Here is a 17202-nt window from a genome sequence, read left to right as displayed (position 1 = left end):
CATGTGTGATCGTTTTGTTTATTTTCTGATAGTAGGCCTAAATCTGCGCGACCTTGGAAGTCAGTCTCTCTTTGCTGAAGCAAGGTTAAATCAACCGGGATATCAGCTCGTAGGTTAATCCCACCAGGTCTCTCTTCTCTGGGAATGAATCGGCATTTTTTCGCCTCGCCTGCGGTAGGTGTAAATTAATGAAGTCATGGCGAACGCTCAGGGAGTAGTTAGGAGTAAGCTCCCCTCAGTGGAGATACCGGAGAACGTGTCACTGGCAGAGTTTGTGTTGCAGAATGCGGAGAAATACGGAGACTTAGTGGCGCTGGTAAGAACTGGTAACAACGTTACCCCCATGCACCCACCACTCCCCACCCCCATTCCCCTCCAACCACAGGTGTTTCATTGTATCCCCCCCACCCCCCAACCCCGGCGCTTATATGCATTTCATTGTACCTCTTATTTCCCATTCCAATCCCAATGCCCCGGAATGTTAAACTTTCCGAGTGCAACAGCGTTTTAACATCCCCTCCACCCATATACCTCTCTCTACACGTACCATGCCTTTTTGATGGGTGTAGCTGTGTACTGTGCATAGTTCAAACGACCTGCAAAGCGTGCCACTGCATTTCCACATGGCATATTAGTTTATTTAGGTCACTGACAAAACTAAAGCTGATTTCACAAGAAGTGCACACCTTCTTATCAGCGATTCGGTGTCCTGCCATTCATGTCATTCTGCTGCTTTGGGCATCCTGTTTGAGGGGGAAAAGTGGATTGAGTGGGTTGGAGGGGTGGGGGAGTAGGTGAATTTAATCGGTTTTTAGGGTCTTCTAGAACGCAATTTCAAAACTTATTTTAAAAAATCTCGTATTAAGCTGGGCATTTTTCGGAACACATGCTGATTTTCACTCTAACAAAAATCTTTTGAGTTATTGCATTTCAATGCAGATTATTAAAGCTAACTAAAATATAAAAAACAAAGGGACTTTCGACAACAAACCCCCGTTAGTTGTTCCATAGAGTTAAAAATAAAGGACCAGGATGTACACAGAACCTGAGATAACTGAAGACAGTAAACTTACTAATTTCTTTAAAATTTAAACGACGCCTTTCATTTAGGTAAATGGAGAGACGGGGCAACAGTTCACCTATAGAGAACTCCTGCAGAACGTCCGTCGAGTGGGCAGCGGGCTCTTCAAAGCAGGTCTCCGCAAGAACGACGCGTTCTGCGTCTACTGCCCCAATGTGCCAGAGTACGCCTTCGGGTTGTTGGGTGCTCTAGCCATTGGTGGTGTGGTCACTACCGTTAATCCACTCTACACCGAGGGTAAAGGACGCCCCTTAAATCTGTGTCTAGCCACTGTCAAATACGTCATAGTACTTTTATTAATTTATAAAAAAACTTTTAAATATTCGACTCTCCTTCGAGAAGACCAACAGCGTGGTTTTGTCTGTTGACCCATGGCTACAGTTATTACTAACTAATACATCATTACTATAAGTATGATTGAACGATATTATTGAACGATATTATACTTAATAAGAAGATCAGAATCAGTTAGCTGTGCAAATGTCTAAGATTTGGACCCTCCAAAAATAATAGTTGAGAGAATGAGAGAGAGACTCGTCTCGCTGCATGATTTAAGAAAATGATAGATCATGTATTTATGTTCTGTTTTGCAGAGGAATTAGAATACCAGCTTCGCAGCACCAAAGCGACGTTCGTCATGACAGTGCCAGAGAACGTCAGCAAGGTGAAGGACGCGGCGCGAGAAATAGGACACTTGAAGGTGAGAGAAATGCAATAAGACTGACACACTGCGCGTGAAAATACAACAAAACGTTATTAATTAATTTGCTTACACACCAAAACTTGATAATGGTCGATGTCTTTCTTGCAAGTGACCTAAAAACGCATACGAGTCCCTGTAAACTCGTACTAGATATCGAATATAGTGCTTCATTTAACAAGGAAACTTGATTATGATTTGAATTTATTATTAAACACTCAATTAATGTGCGATATGGATAATATGATAGTTTTAGCTAACTGACAGTCATCATCAATCTGAAAATTCACATTATTTGTCAAGGTGGTGTATGTAGTTGGCGATGCTCCTGTCGGCACGTTTCCCTTCAGCGTTCTTCTCAACGACGACGGCATAGCGTTCCCCTCGTTTGTCCCGTTTAACACCCGTGAGGACGTGGCTATCCTACCGTCGTCTAGCGGGACAACAGGGATGCCCAAACCCGTCATGTTAACGCACTACAATTTGGTGGCTAATCTGATGCAGATAGAGTGAGTATTGTGACATTAGTATTTGAAACTGCGGTATAGAAGAGCGGATCCAGAATTTAACTGGAGATGGGTGGGCAACAAGGAAAAATAGCATTGCTTCTTTCGGCAGATATGTAACAGTAGAGGAATTCAATTTCACTGTGACGGGTTGGATCAAGGGACGAAAAATTGGGGAGAAGGGGGTGTCTACCTAAGGAGAGGAGGGTACACATGGCCTATTAAGCTAACGCCTGGTTCTGCCATTGGCTTGGGGACCATTCCCAGACCCTATCGCACAAACTGTGGATCGATCTATCTCAGATGGGATTCTCGCTAAATTGCTGTCACGCCTACTGAAGCTGCTAGGGGGTAATTAACTATCGTTTAGCAGCTTCAGTAGGCGTGCCAGACATCTTAACCACTTAAACTGAAATTTATTTAATGAGAAACCCCTTGGAGATGGATCGATCCTGTTAGATCGATCTAGGCATGGGAACCCAGTCTTAAATATACTAGTCTTCAATCAAGTTCGACGCGTGCCAGTTTCTTCCTTTCCCAACCTCTCTGTGCACGCTCACAAAAATCCTACATGTACATTCAGCTGCAAGTTTGGTTGAAGTCTACCTTGTCATAGGGTTAACTTACTTATCCTTAGGACCCAATAAAGATTAACGTATATAGGGTCTTAGGTTATCCGGAACGGGAATGTGACGTAGTTAAAGATTTGATTTTTGCGAGGTAAATTTCAATCTAGCACCTTTGTGGTTCGGACGCACGTAAGAAAATTTGAAACTGAAAAAAGTTGGTCTGCATAGGTTCTGATACTCTAGCTATATAAACTATAGGTTTATTGTGCTTCAAGTAACTTTTTGTCCAGAATTTCAGCGCTAGTTAGCTCAAACATACTGTGAAATGGGAGTGCAGCTGGGATTTTGTCACCATTTTTTGCGGATTTTGTGGCCTTCCCAGGCCATTTTCTGCATGAAATATAGGTCAAAATTGATCTCCTGATAAAGAGGAAAAAATCTTTCCAACATTCTTGATCTAGTTTAATGACGATTTCTAGCCTAATATTTTTTGTGGTAACAGGCCAATACATAACCATAAGAAGAATGCGACACGCTTTATTATAAAATCGGAATGAACTCTTCGAATATTTCAAAATGTCTGACCAAAAAGATACCCAAACCGACCATAGTTTTATATTGTGCAAAAGCCTATGAAACAAAAATGAATAGTGCTAGTTGCAATAATGTAACATGAAATGACATTATTTACAGCATTAAATTTTTAAGAATGGGTCGTTTTTTTTTTCTTTTTTAAATCTATCATGATGCACGCTCATCAATACCCCTACGGCTTCCTTTCCAACCACCCCTATAGTATGACATGGACCAACAGTTGTCACGTGACACTTGACGGAGTTAAATGACGCCCTCGTTTCTTTCTCCTCCACAGTTCGGACGGCTTATATTCTCCCGTCGCTCCCGGGAGTACGACGCTCATAGGGGTCCTACCCTTCTTTCACAGCTTTGGTTTAACCGTGATCCTCCTCACAGGGCTTTACAGATATCTCACCATTGTGACAATGAGGACGTTTCATTTACCTGCGTACCTTGAAATTGTGACCAAGTATAAAGTAAGTGTCCAGTTCAAAGGGTTTGCTGTGGACATTGGCCCACGCTGAACTAGTCGCCCAAATTTTGAGTGCAGGCATAGCAAAGTGCAACAAAAATTGAAGCCATGATTGTTTCCTACTGGTGTGCACGCTTGCAAGAAATTCAACCCTTTCAGCTGCGCAAGTCTGGCTTTTAGCATGCTTTTTATTTTGGATTCGCTTCTGACAAGAACGAGCGACGTTCATCACGCTCTTTAATTTCATTCACCCACCTAGCAACCCGTACATACAGACGCGCGTGACGCCTGGAGAGGATTGCTACGTGTGCGTGCTGCCGGTATTCCATATCTTTGGCTTGACCAGCGTTCTCTTTAAAGGACTGCGACTTTGCCTCAAGGTGGTGACCGTGAGAAAATTCCATCTTGAGTCCTATTTGAAGATTGTTACCGAAAATAAAGTAAGTGTTTTATTACGTGTACCAACACTTTTTACAATCGGCTGTTTGATGCTATTCGTGCAGTTTCGTCCTAGTGTAAATGTAGTGATTTCTTCAGCGTCACGCATCCATTCTGTACCCCTGCAAATTTTGAGTATATCCTTACGCCTTTTAAAAATGTGTACACTGAATTTTTTGGCTGCTTGTTTGGTTTTTGGTAAAATTTAAAGCTTTCTGCTGGACGGTATCAGTACGTCACAACGTTCCACTGAGTTGTGGTCTTCCTCCTCGAAGAAGCAAAAGTTGAGCCGTTTCTTGCTTAAATGGGGCCGTGCTTTGCTGTGATTCTTTACTGCTTCATCTCCGGCGGCTTGTTGTTGATGCTGGCTACCTGCGTTGAATCAAGTGTTGATCAAAGTCATTTACATCCTCCAACCTCTGCAACCCCCCTCCCCCCAAAATAAATTTAAAAAAAGAATGGCGAAGGAGAAGGTAACCCTTTTTTCGCCAATCGTTTTATACGGTGACTCGATGGTTAGAGCACTCTTACTTACTCTCTGGACTATTGACGCTTGACCAAAAGCCACTACAACTAAACAGAGCGGTACATCTAGCGCCCTCTTTTTCTCCAGCGACTCCGGGATCTATGCTTCCGTCACCCCTGGCAAGGACAGCTTTATAGGCGCACTTCCCTTCTACCACATCTACGGCATGGTGCAGATAGTGTTCAAGGGGATAGAGCAGGGGGCGAGGGTCGTTACCATGAGGAGATATCATTTTGCTGAATACGTGGAACTTACTAGTAGATTCAGAGTAAGTCGATGGGCAACGTGCTTTCCTCATTGCTTTGTACCCAAGTTATACACGTACAAGTACCTGGGAAACACATAACGTTTTATAACGTTTCCATGACGTTACGTTTTTTGTTTACATAAACGTTATGGTAACGTTATAACAACGTTCTGTGTTTGCTGTCTAGTCTCTTTTGGCGAGTTCTATCAATTTTCCAAAATGATTTGAAAAGTATGGAAACGTATTGCAGAATAATTAATCTTGCAAAATGCTCATCCTCAACCGCTGTAATTACCGTCAGCTTATTTGTAAGAACTGTAAGAAGATCACAAAGGCCTTGTTAGAACCTCTGCTCTTGAAAACCAAATTGTATCTCAATTGTTGATTAATTGCCGATGGATACGCTACTTTTAAGTAGCGTATCCATAATTGTATGTTAAAACATACAATTATGGCTTTTGATTTTCAGTAGCCTTTATTTTTATGTACAGACACAGATGTGTCTGTACATATTGCCATCACCTGCGTCTGTCGTCGCCGTCGCCGTCGTCGCTGTCGCCGTCGCCGTCGTCGCCGTGCACTTTCCTTGTAAACACAATAAGTGGAAGACAGTTTTACTTTTTGGCTTTATATTTACAGAGCTGATGAATATTCATAAAATGCAGGTCAAGTTCGAAAATCAGCATGATCGGGCCATTATTGTAGAAGTTATGCTGTTTTTTCACTTTTCAGGATATATGCAACACTGTAAACACATTTCAACAAAAACCGATAGGCCTGTTGTCATGAAACTCACAGGAAAAATTGATCTTACTAAAACGCAGGTCAAGTTCGAAAATCGGCATGATCGGGCCACTATTTTAGTAGTTATGCTTTTTTTTTCACTTTTCAGCATATATGCAACACTGTAAACACGATATAAGAAAAACAGATAGGCCAATTGTCATTAAACTCACAGGAGTGGTCATTCCTGCTAAAATGCAGGTTAAGTTCAAAAATCAGCATAATCGGGCCATTATTTTAGAAGTTATGCTGTTCTTTACATTTCCTTAGATTCAATTCTTAGGCATGTTAACAGTTTCATTATTTAATTAATAAGATATGTAAAAGTGTTTTTTTGACATTTCCTGCATCTTTACAACATTGTTAGTTGATTTTGTAAAAATGATGTTAAACTTGTTATTGTATATTGTGTAATAAAGTTTCAAAAATGGAAATAAACTCATATCATTGCAGTTTGTCAGACTGAATCATTCACTATGTTCAGAATCTCAGAATGGAAGAAATTGGACATTTAACACTGCTCTATTGATATTTTTCCCATCTCATCAATTTTTTTAGTTGGTCATATAAAAATGGCAGTAAACTGTTAATTTTGTTTTATGTTAAAAATTGTTAAAAATAACCCATTTCAGAACAGTGCTGTCTTGTTTACATTTTGGCATTTTCAAGTTGTAACTTTGAAGTTCCATGGGCCTGAAGACCTTTGCTAGTCACATTTTCTGAATATCCATGATACTAATATTTTATTATTAAAAATTGATGGTTATTATGCTGTTAAAAATTATGTTATTGCATCAAAATTTGTAAAAAACCTAATTTGGTCACTGCTCCCATTGTGACCATTTAAGAAAAACCATGTCAATTACTGTTCTCAAACAGTACAGTTAATATATATAAATGTGTCTGTACATATTGCCATCCCCTGCGTCTGTCGTCGCCATCATCGCCGACGCCGGCGCCTTGCACTTTCATTGTAAACACGATAAGTGGAAGGCAGTTTTTCTTTTGGGCTTTGTATTTATAGAGCTGATGAATTTTCATAAAATGCAGGTCAAGTTCGAAAATCAGGATGATCGGGCCATTATTGTAGAAGTTATGCTTTTTTTTCACTTTTCAACATATATGCAACACTGTAAACACATTTCAAGGAAAACCGATAGGCCTGTTGTCATGAAACTCTCATTAGTAATCGATCTTACTAAAACGCAGATCAAGTTCAAAAATCGACATGCAGCCTGAGTTGGAAAAGCAGTCTAATTGGCTTCTTTTTCTGGAAGTTATACATTTTCAAAGTGTGAACTTGAACTCCCATGGGCCTGAAGCCTTATGCTTGTTACACATTTAACTTACGTTTGTATTACCTGTTGAGCATAATTAAAATTTGATGTTGAATTTGCAGTTTAACATAATGTATTTTTGCATCAGAATTGACAGTAGCCTTTTTTGTTATTTCCTGCTTTTTGTCTGTACATTTGACAGCTTTGCTGCCTTGTTTAAAAATTTGATTCGCAATTATTTAAGATGATTAATGCTCCACAAATTGAAAAGCAAAGTTACAGACGGGTATAGGCTATATTCAAACATATTGACCATCTCATTGGAACCATAAAAACAGATTACTTTCATTTTTGTACTCTCGCTCTGTAAAAGGTGTACACCAAGTAACACTGTTTAGCTCCCAAAGAATTAATACACACATTACTATGAAGGTGTACTTAAATAATCATTCAATCTGCGAAGGAATTGCTTTCACTTTCACTTTCCTCTCCAAGGGTAGCGTCTTGCACTGTGTGCCCCCTATAGTTATTCATCTGGCAAAGAACCCGCTGGTAGACAAGTATGACCTTTCTTGTGTTCGAGACATTCTAAGCGGGGCGGCGCCACTAGGCAAGAATACTGAGATTGCCATACAGAAACGGCTGGGAATATCCATTGGACAAGGTATTTGTAAATTGAAACATTTCAGATAAACTTCCTATTTTTTTACCTACTTTGAATGACGCATTGCTACCCAGAAAAATGCTATTATAACGTTACCATAACGTTTTTATAATGAAAAAAAAAACGTTATGGTAACATAAGGTAACGTTGTGAAATGTTTGGTTTTTGCTGGGTATTTTTTTCTTATTACCAATTTGATACTTAATCTGTTAAAGTTATTTTCTTAAATGCCATTGTCTGACAAGTAGGCCTAAATACGAGTGCGTTATTTGATTTTAAAGTGAGTGCTTATAGTTATTTAAAATTTGAACCATAAGAGTAACATAAAATTTTACACATATGTACATGTAATGCAAAATGCGTACATATTTGAGGTTATGGACTTACTGAGACAAGCCCAGTTGTACTAGCGCCCCCTAGGGTCAATTGCTTTCCAAGAAAGTCTGGATCCTCAGGAATACTTGTACCAAATACAGAAAGCAAAGTAAGGGCGTGAACACGTAATGTTTCGTGGTTTTATCATTTTCGTAATTTTTTCATAATTATGAAAACGGAAATCTTAACACGTAGGCCCTATAATATTTTTTAATTTAGAAATTTTATACTATAGTTCTGACATAAACAAATGAATAGAAAGTGGCGAATAAATGAAAACTACTAGTTAGCGAGTGAAATAAAAGAATTCTAAAGTAGCTACCAACTGGAGACGTTAATTTTAACATTGAAGAAATCCATATTCTTTAAATCACAAATATAACAGGGTGCACTTTTTTTATTTGTCAGCTGTTACATGTAATACATGAGAGAATATATCCCCAGGTAGTGGACCCGGATACCAAACAGGTTCTTGGTGCCAATCAAGATGGCGAACTCTGGTTCCGTGGACCCCAAGTGATGAAAGGATACTTCAACCTTCCTCAAGCCACTGCTGAATGTATTGACAAAGACGGATGGTTTCACACAGGTTTTTAAATTTCTTACTGCATTTAGATTTAGAACGGGCAGCTATTAAGGACGAAATTGCCAATTCAATTTCACTTTTGATGATGTTATCAAAACCAAGAAAATTATAAGATTGACTTGTTATCACAGACTTTAGATGGTACTAGTTTTAAATGGCTCCATATGCGGTTTGAATTATTGACAAGATGGTTGTTCTTTTAGGTGATATCGGGCATTATGACGAAGAAGGATATTTCTATGTGGTAGACAGGCTTAAGGAACTCATTAAATACAAGGGATTTCAGGTAACACAGAAGATCACTTCACAGTATATGAAAATTATGCTGTAAGTGGATTCATGGAGTGTTCTTATACAAAACTTATGATTCAGTACCCGTTCCTTTTACCAACTTTCATTTACAGCAATGCTCATACACACATTGTCCAGACGCACGTGATTTCAAACCGACTTTACTTTGTTTTCATTTCTCTATAAGTTAATAATCTGAAAATGTATCGCTAGGTGGCACCAGCAGAACTCGAGCACCTGATCCACACCCACCCTGCTGTTGCTGACGTAGCTGTAATTGGAGTCCCGGATGAGATAGCGGGCGAGCTGCCCAAAGCTTACGTCATATTTAAACATGACGTCACGGCTACTGCTCAAGATATATCCGATTTCGTAGCAGGTGAGAACATCTGATAGTTTGCTCAAATTATTCCAATAAGACAATGCTTACATATCAATGAACAAACACTGTACATAACATTGAACTGGTATTGAAGTTCTACCCTAACCTCTAAAAATGATAAAAAAAATAATTTTTTGTGACGTATCTATCCACGTCATTTCTATTCCTTCCAGAGCACTTGGCGCCACACAAGCGTCTGCGGGGCGGCGTGGAATTCGTCACTGAAATCCCTAAGTCTCCAAGTGGAAAGATTCTCCGCCGGGAGCTCAGGAAGAGAGCCTCAAAGCAATTAAAAGCGAAACTGTAACTAAACTGTTTGCGGTATTATTATTATTGGCACCAGATGTGTCACCTATCAAAATGTCATAGTACGGACCTCGAAGACAACAAACTTTATTCCAAGGGATGCATACAATGTATTGATACTGTATTTTTTCATGACGGCATATTAAACGAGATGTTTAAATTCTATATAAAGATAATAAATTGAACTGCCATTTGTCCTTATTGTGAATGAATGGACACTGGGTTTAGATTGCACACAAAGTGGTAAGTAACGAAACAGCGATCCACTGAACTCTATCTGTGTAAACAGAAATTTCAAAGGAAGGGATATCTTTTCTGAAAAAAAAATTAACTTCTTACGTTGACCCAGTCCAACGCATATCATAGAGCCAAGATCAATTTTTGATTCAGAGCGGACCTTTTCAAGTCAAAAAGGCGGTTCTTTTGGAACCCCGACCCCCCCCCCCCCCCCCCAGCCTTGCTACGGATTCCTTTCCAATCACCCCATGTCGTAGTTGTCACTTCAAACTTGGCACTCATTCCTTTCTCCTCCGCAGCTCTGGGTGCACATATTATCCCGATGTCATGTACCAGAAAGTCCCCCATGACAGAGAGTCCGTTTCCCATTCATTTGTACAGGTGAGCCCAGCCCTAGATTTTGACCTACTTAGGTCAAACTAACCCTAACCATTATAACCATATGGAGGGCGGACTTTCTGTCACACGGACCCTCAGTTTCGTGACACCGGTATTACAGGAATGGATGTTCGCTGGGAACCATATTCCGGTCTTCATTATATGTTTAGGTGACATTCGTTCCATATACTAACCCCAATACCCCAACTAACCCCAACCTGTACTTAGCATATGGGGTCCCGGACTTCCATTCCTAGGACTGCCATTCTCGTCTCACCAGTGGTACCACGTTCACTGGGGTCATGCACTGTAACCTTCGTTCACATTTTGGAACTAGAAAAGCACTCAGAGAGTGCAGACGTCCGCCAAGGCAGCAAAGTCTCCATCCAATGCCGTTTCACCCCTAAATTTTCGATGTTTTTGATTATTGATTACTGATTGATTATTGATCAGAATCACCACCAAAAAACTAATCATCTGTTCATTGGCCTACTTCTGACAGTTCCTGAAAATTTTATCAAAATCGGTCCATAAATAAGTTTTTTTATTATTGATTATTGATTGATTATTTCATCAAAATCGGTCCAAAGCTTTTTGAGTTATGTTGATGACAGACACACAGACAGACAGACAAACAGGGGTGAAAACATAACCTCCTTGGCGGAGGTAATAACTGTGGCCGTCTAGAATTAACAGATCAGACGTCTCACCATTGTGACAATCGAGGAGGTTCACCTTACCGTGCCCTTTGGAATTGTGGCAAAGGATATATGTACATGTAGTATGTTAGAAGAGCAGGTCGTTTGTTAGTAGAGTACACTTTTGCTCAACGTGGGTCTCCCTAATTTTGAGTGCAACCATGGCAAAATGAAAAGAATTTTGATGAATCCATGTTGGTCTAATGTGCGTGTGTCCGCGCATCATATATAATTAACGAAGTTTGGCTTTAAAGCTGTGTATGTCTGGCTTTTGCACGCTTTTTTTATTCGCTTTTGACGTGCACGAGAGATTTTTCCGCCCCTAACAACCCAAACGTACAACTTCGCAGTTTAAGAAACGTATAGCTTGTAACAATATGAACAAAATTTACTCTTGTAATATAGGCACCCATCTTTAACCTGCTGCGATTGCTTAACGCTTTTTCTTAATACTGATTTTGTATTTTTTTGGTCGCTGCGACTTTAAATGGAATCTTTGCTCTGGAAAACAAGATGACACCTTAGTTTATACTTTGGTATTGATATGGTACTGGTGGTTGTCCCTTGTTCAATACCATTTTATAGAAATTAGAGGCACATATATTTAATATGGTCTGAGCACAAAGTTACGTAAATATTAGCATTAAGTGGGTCAGCGAAGCTACAGACTAATACTATCTCAGTTTAATGTTATAGCTTTATAAACAGAGGACAGTATGTTTCGACCTTTGACTCCCAGATATAAGTTCACATATAGCATTATCTATTCTAACATTTTTCAATCAATGGAATTGAAAAAAAAAACGTACTTTCAGTTTCACTTTCACTTTCTACGCTTAGGGTAGCGTCTTGCACTGTGTGCCCCCTACAGTCATTCATCTGGCAAAGAACCCGCTGGTAGATAAGTATGACCTTTCTTGTGTGCGAGACATTCTAAGCGGAGCTGCCCCACTAGGCAAGAATACTGAGATCGCCATACAGAAACGGTTGGGAATAGCTATTGGACAAGGTACTTGTAATAACCTTTGAAAATGATATAAAATAACATAGTTCTTATCATTTCCCCAAAAATTATTTCAGATAGCCTACACTCTCTTTAATTTCTTTCAGGTTCTTGTGACGCATTGTAAGTGTTTCTTATTGCTACCTATAAGTATTATGTTGTGAATTCTAAACTGACAGCTAATCAAAACGGCTGCAATATTGCCTAAAATAGATTTGTCATTGCCTTAGCAGCATTGTTTTCTTGATTTAATCTCAGCGAGTGCATAGTTAAACCCCCTTTACATTGGACGGCGTCCTTTCTGCGTCCTTTGTGAGACCATGCATCTGGCATCGCTGTGGTCGTAGAAAGGAGGCACAAACATCGCTCTGGTTGCAAAATGAATCCTCAATGATCGGCCAGTTGTCAGCATGCAAAGTATTATTTTTTTACTCTCAAACGGGGCCGTACTACGTGATGCAGAAAGGACGCCGTCCAGTGTAAAGGGGGCTTTATCAACTCTTTCAAAATATCTTTGAAATTTGGACATTTAAAACAACATAAAAATACACTTATGAAAAATATATGTATTTTAGGGTATGGCCTTACTGAGAGTAGCGCGTTGCTGGCACCCCCTAGAGTCAATTGCTTTCCAAGAAAGTCTGGATCCTGTGGAATACTGGTGCCAGATACGGAATGCAAAGTAGGCCAAATTAAAAAAATTCTCATGCTGTTAGCAATGCTGTGACAAACAATTTAAAGATAATGGACAGGAGGAATCTAAATTTGGAATTTATTTTAAAATCAGGAGCTGTCCTGGTTTTGGCGTAAAAAAAGTAGGTGATATAAATGGGTAGCCCTATGTCCGCACTCCCCCACAGAAGCCCATCTCCAGGATACCTTTGACATCTAATTATTGAGAGTAAACTTAATTGATGGCATCAGAATCCCCAAAGCTTCAGCTATCTCATTCTAAGACCCCATTCCCAGAGATTAGATCGATCCAAACTAGATCGACCTAACTCCCTGGGGGTTCACGCTAAATAGCTGTTAGCCGAGCGGGCACGAAAGTTAATTGCCCCCTTACAGCTTGTAGTAGGCGGGACGGACATTTAAGCCGGATTATCGGACAGTAATCTAGTGAGACTTCCCGCGGGGATAGATCTATCTAAAAGCTCTGGGAATACGCCCTAAATGCCTAAGAGAAAATAGTAAAAAATTAAAAACTCACAGGTGACTGACGTGTTTAATTTTAAACTTGATGAATAAATTATATTATATGAAGAAGCGGATATATTTATACATGGAAGGAATATGTATAAATATAATAGTACAGGGTTGCTACTTAATATGGAATATTTTTTATCATTGTTATTTATGAGTGCTGATTAAAATTTTTTTGGCTTGAGTCATTAAAAAAGTATGTCACTGAGTGATAATAACATCCAGTCTTCTGTTGTGAGATATTTTGGTCAATAATATCAAATCTGACATAAGATGCCATTCAAAAGAAAGGAACACCCCCAGAAAACCATATCAACAGTTTGATGTCAGTATAAACTTTGAGATAAGATATTAAAGAAAAGGATAGCCTCCGGACAGTGATATGTTACACTGTCAAAGAACTCACTACAGTAATTCATGAAAAGTCAGTAATTGCGGGTATGACCTCCAGCAGCCGCTTGCAGCGCCCTCATCCTACATGGCATACCCTGTGACACGTATTTTAGAGTTTGGGTGGGGATATCATTCCACGCAGTGATGTTTGCCTGTCGCAGTTCATCACTATTTACCGGCCGAGAGCCATAGCTATTAATTCTGTGAGTTATTTCCGCCCACAGATTTTCAATTGGGTTCATATCTGGAGAGTTTGCAGGCCGGGACAGTTGCTGAACCCATTGGTTTTGAAGAAAAACAGTGATTCTGCGGCCTCGATGTGGGGTTGCGCAGTCGTCTTGGTACACAAAGTTGTTCCTGAAGATGACTCTTACCAATCGAAGCATTGTTTGCTGTAGAATGTCTCTGTAGGAATCCTGGATGAGGATGCCTCCTAGAAAAACCAACTGGTTCTGGGCACCGACATGAAATGCTCCCCAAACAGAGACGTTACCATCCCCTGCTTGCACCCTAGGCAGTACACAATCATCGTTTTATGCCCCTCGTACACGTCGGTGGACACGGATTCGACCATCAACCCTAAAAAAATCCATATCTGACCTCATCACTTAAAACGACGTGATTCCAGTGTTTTGGCTGCAAACGTACGTGGTCTCCAGCCCATTGCAGACGTCGCTGTATATGACCTGCTGTTAACAGTGGTTTCCCTACTGGCCTTCGTGCAAAATAACCAGCTTGCAGTAATCTCTTGTTCACGAGGGACCTTGAAACGGGGGTTTGAATGACATTCTGCCTCTCTTTTCTGAGGACACTGGTTGTCTTTGTTCGACCAGCACGGCGTCATCTAAGGAGAAGCGATCCTGTCTTCTTGGTGTGATACGCGGACACCCTGGTCGAGGTATTGGAGTAGGTGCCCCTGTTGCAGCATTTCTTTGGAGGACTTCACAAACGGTTCCTGATAAATGTTGAATTACCTGGCAATGGCTGTCCGTTTCTGGCCATTTTCTCTGAGAGCAAGAATCCCATAGTAAGCTGCGTTGCTTAGCTGTCGAACCATATCTTCACTAAGGTACCTGTCAAGTTTCAGAGCGATCCCTTTGTTGCTTCTCTAAACACACTCCAAAGATTGACCAAACCCATGCATTTTTATACAAGGGCGGAAATTGCCGAAAAGACCACCCCTCACATTTCTGACCATAGAACATGCAACTGCATGCATCAATTGTTTCGAGAATTGTGTGGTAATTAACACACCTGGTTACACATGGAGTGACACCTCAGCTTTGGAAATAAAGTAGTTAGAGAGTAATTAAATATTTTGTAGAAAATTTACTCGCCAAAAAATAATATTCCATATTAAGTGGTAACCCTGTAGTTACCAATGAAGGCGTTAACTCTAACATTGAGGAATCGATATTCTTTAAATCGTTTATATAACAGGACACAAACTGATTTTTCAACTTAATACAAGAAATAATCTGTTCCCAGGTAGTGGACCCGGAAACCAAACAGGTTCTTGGTGCCAATCAAGATGGCGAACTCTGGTTCCGTGGGCCCCAAGTGATGAAAGGGTACTTCAACCTTCCTCAAGCCACTGCTGAGTGTATTGACAAAGACGAGTGGTTTCACACAGGTTTTTACAATCTCTTGTTGCATTTAGATTTTGAACGAGCAGATTAGGATAAAGTTGCCACTTTACTTTCACTTTTGATGATATTTGCAAAACCAAGAATATTATAAGATTATTGACTTGTTATCACAGACTTAAGATGGTACTAGATTTAATTGGCTCTATATGCGGTTGGAAATATTAACAAGATGTTGATCGATGTTCTTTTAGGTGACATTGGGCATTATGACGAAGAAGGATATTTCTATGTGGTAGACAGGCTAAAGGAACTCATTAAATACAAGGGATTTCAGGTAAGACAGAAGATTACTTCACAGTATATGAAAATTATGCTGTAAGTGGATTCATGGAGCATTCTTACACAAAACTTATGATTCAGCCCCCGTTCCTTTTAGCAACTTTCATTTACAGTAATGCTAACACATATATAGTCCAGCCGCCTGTGATTTCAAACCGAATTTTCTTTGTTCTCATTTCTCTTTTTGTAAATAGTCTGAAAATGTATCGCTAGGTGGCTCCTGCAGAACTTGAAAACCTGATCCACACCCACCCTGCTGTTGCTGACGTAGCTGTAATTGGAGTCCCAGATGAGATAGCGGGCGAGCTGCCCAAAGCTTACGTCATATTAAAACATGACGTCACGGCTACTGTTCAAGATATATCCGATTTCGTCGCAGGTGAGAATGTTTGATAGTTTGCTCAAATTATATCAATTAGAAAACGCTTACATATCAGTGAACAAACACTATACATAAAAATGAAGTCGCCTTGAAGTTCTCTCCCGTACCTGTTAAAGTCATAATAACTCTTCATTTTGGCCAAAAATTGGATTTTCCTGGAGTAAACGGCAATTTTCCCGTACTTACCAATGGTCAGCGACCCCATTCCTGCATTCAAAGTTAATCCAGGGTTTTTTCCTAAACGTACGGTTTTTTGTTAAAATCTCTTAAGAGATTTTAACTGACGGAGCTCTCTCTGACATCGCATAGTCACTGTTGACCTACTTAAAACCGCGGGAAAAGCAGACAACAACAACACTATATAAGATTCATGAGATATATTCGTCTTTTTGTTAAAAATACATTAATATCCACAATGTGTGCCATCCTGGGCTTTTCATTATCCGAAGCACTGTACAAAAACTCGCAACTTACGTCTGCGTCCGCATATGTTATTTTGGTCTCGAATGAACGCGAGAATCCGCGTGACACCATTACGTCATTAGCAACGAATGCCTTGATGAAAGCATCGAAAGCCCTATTGACAAGCACAGATTTTAGTTTTACTACAATAACGGCCGTTTTAGTGGTAAAATACAATAGAATATATTTCCATGCGTTGTTTACAATGTATTTCATGCGGAATTTTGAATCTCAAAGGAAGAGTTATTATTGCTTTAAAAGAGATTTGATAAATTAATTGTGACGTATCTACCTACATCATTTCTACTCCTTCCAGAGCACTTGGCGCCCCACAAGCGTCTACGGGGCGGCGTGGAATTCGTCACTGAAATACCAAAGTCTCCAAGTGGAAAGATTCTCCGCCGGGAGCTCAGAAAGAGAGCAGCAAAGCAATTAAAAGCAAAACTGTAACTAAACTGTTTGCAGTATTTCATTATTGTCTCAGACCTCGAGGATGACAAACTTTATTCCAATGGATGCGAAGCCGAACCTCTCCCCCCCCCCCCCCCCCTTGGCGTAGGGTTCGGGATCCGCTGCTGGACCAGGAAAATTTTTGATATTTCAGCGACTCACATTTCTAATTTCAAGAAAGGCCCATTGGTGTGCTTTTTTTCAGAAATCGACCCCCCCCCCCCCCGAAAAAAATGTAGTCATCTTGGTGTAGCATCTGAGGTCATCTGACTAGGAATCACGTCACTGC

General features: G+C 40.1%; 2 protein-coding genes across 4 annotated transcripts; both read left to right on the top strand.

Annotated features, from left to right (window-relative positions):
• Positions 1-52: 52 nt before the first annotated feature.
• Positions 53-9973, top strand: LOC106169357 (uncharacterized). 3 transcript variants are annotated; one of them, XM_086994416.1, is made up of 11 exons: positions 53-316; positions 1111-1318; positions 1675-1781; positions 2085-2290; positions 3728-3908; positions 7671-7839; positions 8214-8323; positions 8659-8803; positions 9004-9086; positions 9305-9470; positions 9647-9973. In XM_086994416.1, exons 1-11 carry the CDS (start codon positions 197-199, stop codon positions 9778-9780), a joined length of 1629 nt encoding a protein of 542 aa, XP_086850542.1. In that variant the 5' UTR covers positions 53-196; the 3' UTR covers positions 9781-9973. The 3 variants fall into 3 exon arrangements, with proteins under 3 accessions (XP_086850542.1, XP_013404248.3, XP_013404245.3); XM_013548794.3 differs by lacking the exon at positions 3728-3908 and adding an exon at positions 4164-4344 and having other exon boundaries at positions 54-316; XM_013548791.3 differs by lacking the exon at positions 3728-3908 and adding an exon at positions 4956-5136 and having other exon boundaries at positions 55-316.
• A 370-nt stretch (positions 9974-10343) lies between these two features.
• Positions 10344-16913, top strand: LOC106167848 (uncharacterized). Its single transcript, XM_087018797.1, has 7 exons — positions 10344-10397; positions 11933-12101; positions 12671-12777; positions 15180-15324; positions 15532-15614; positions 15833-15998; positions 16780-16913. Exons 1-7 carry the CDS (start codon positions 10344-10346, stop codon positions 16911-16913), a joined length of 858 nt encoding a protein of 285 aa, XP_086874923.1.
• The last annotated feature ends 289 nt before the right edge of the window (positions 16914-17202 follow it).

This window comes from Lingula anatina, chromosome 8 (assembly GCF_051362555.1).
Source record: "Lingula anatina isolate TDL-2025a chromosome 8, LinAna3.0, whole genome shotgun sequence".
NCBI lineage: Eukaryota > Metazoa > Brachiopoda > Lingulata > Lingulida > Lingulidae > Lingula > Lingula anatina.
Note: the sequence above shows the minus strand (reverse complement) of the source record. Positions and strands in the feature narration are given on the sequence as shown.

Bases quoted from the DNA above. Each gene is read 5' to 3' on its own strand.
- LOC106167848 (XM_087018797.1), top strand. From the start codon at position 10,344: ATGTACCAGAAAGTCCCCCATGACAGAGAGTCCGTTTCCCATTCATTT. The intron at 10,398-11,932 runs GTGAGCCCAGCC...TTCTACGCTTAG, and splicing joins TTTCCCATTCATTTGTACAG to GGTAGCGTCTTGCACTGTGT. The intron at 15,615-15,832 runs GTAAGACAGAAG...ATGTATCGCTAG, and splicing joins TTAAATACAAGGGATTTCAG to GTGGCTCCTGCAGAACTTGA.
- LOC106169357 (XM_086994416.1), top strand. From the start codon at position 197: ATGGCGAACGCTCAGGGAGTAGTTAGGAGTAAGCTCCCCTCAGTGGAG. The intron at 1,319-1,674 runs GTAAAGGACGCC...TCTGTTTTGCAG, and splicing joins TAATCCACTCTACACCGAGG to AGGAATTAGAATACCAGCTT. The intron at 9,087-9,304 runs GTAACACAGAAG...ATGTATCGCTAG, and splicing joins TTAAATACAAGGGATTTCAG to GTGGCACCAGCAGAACTCGA.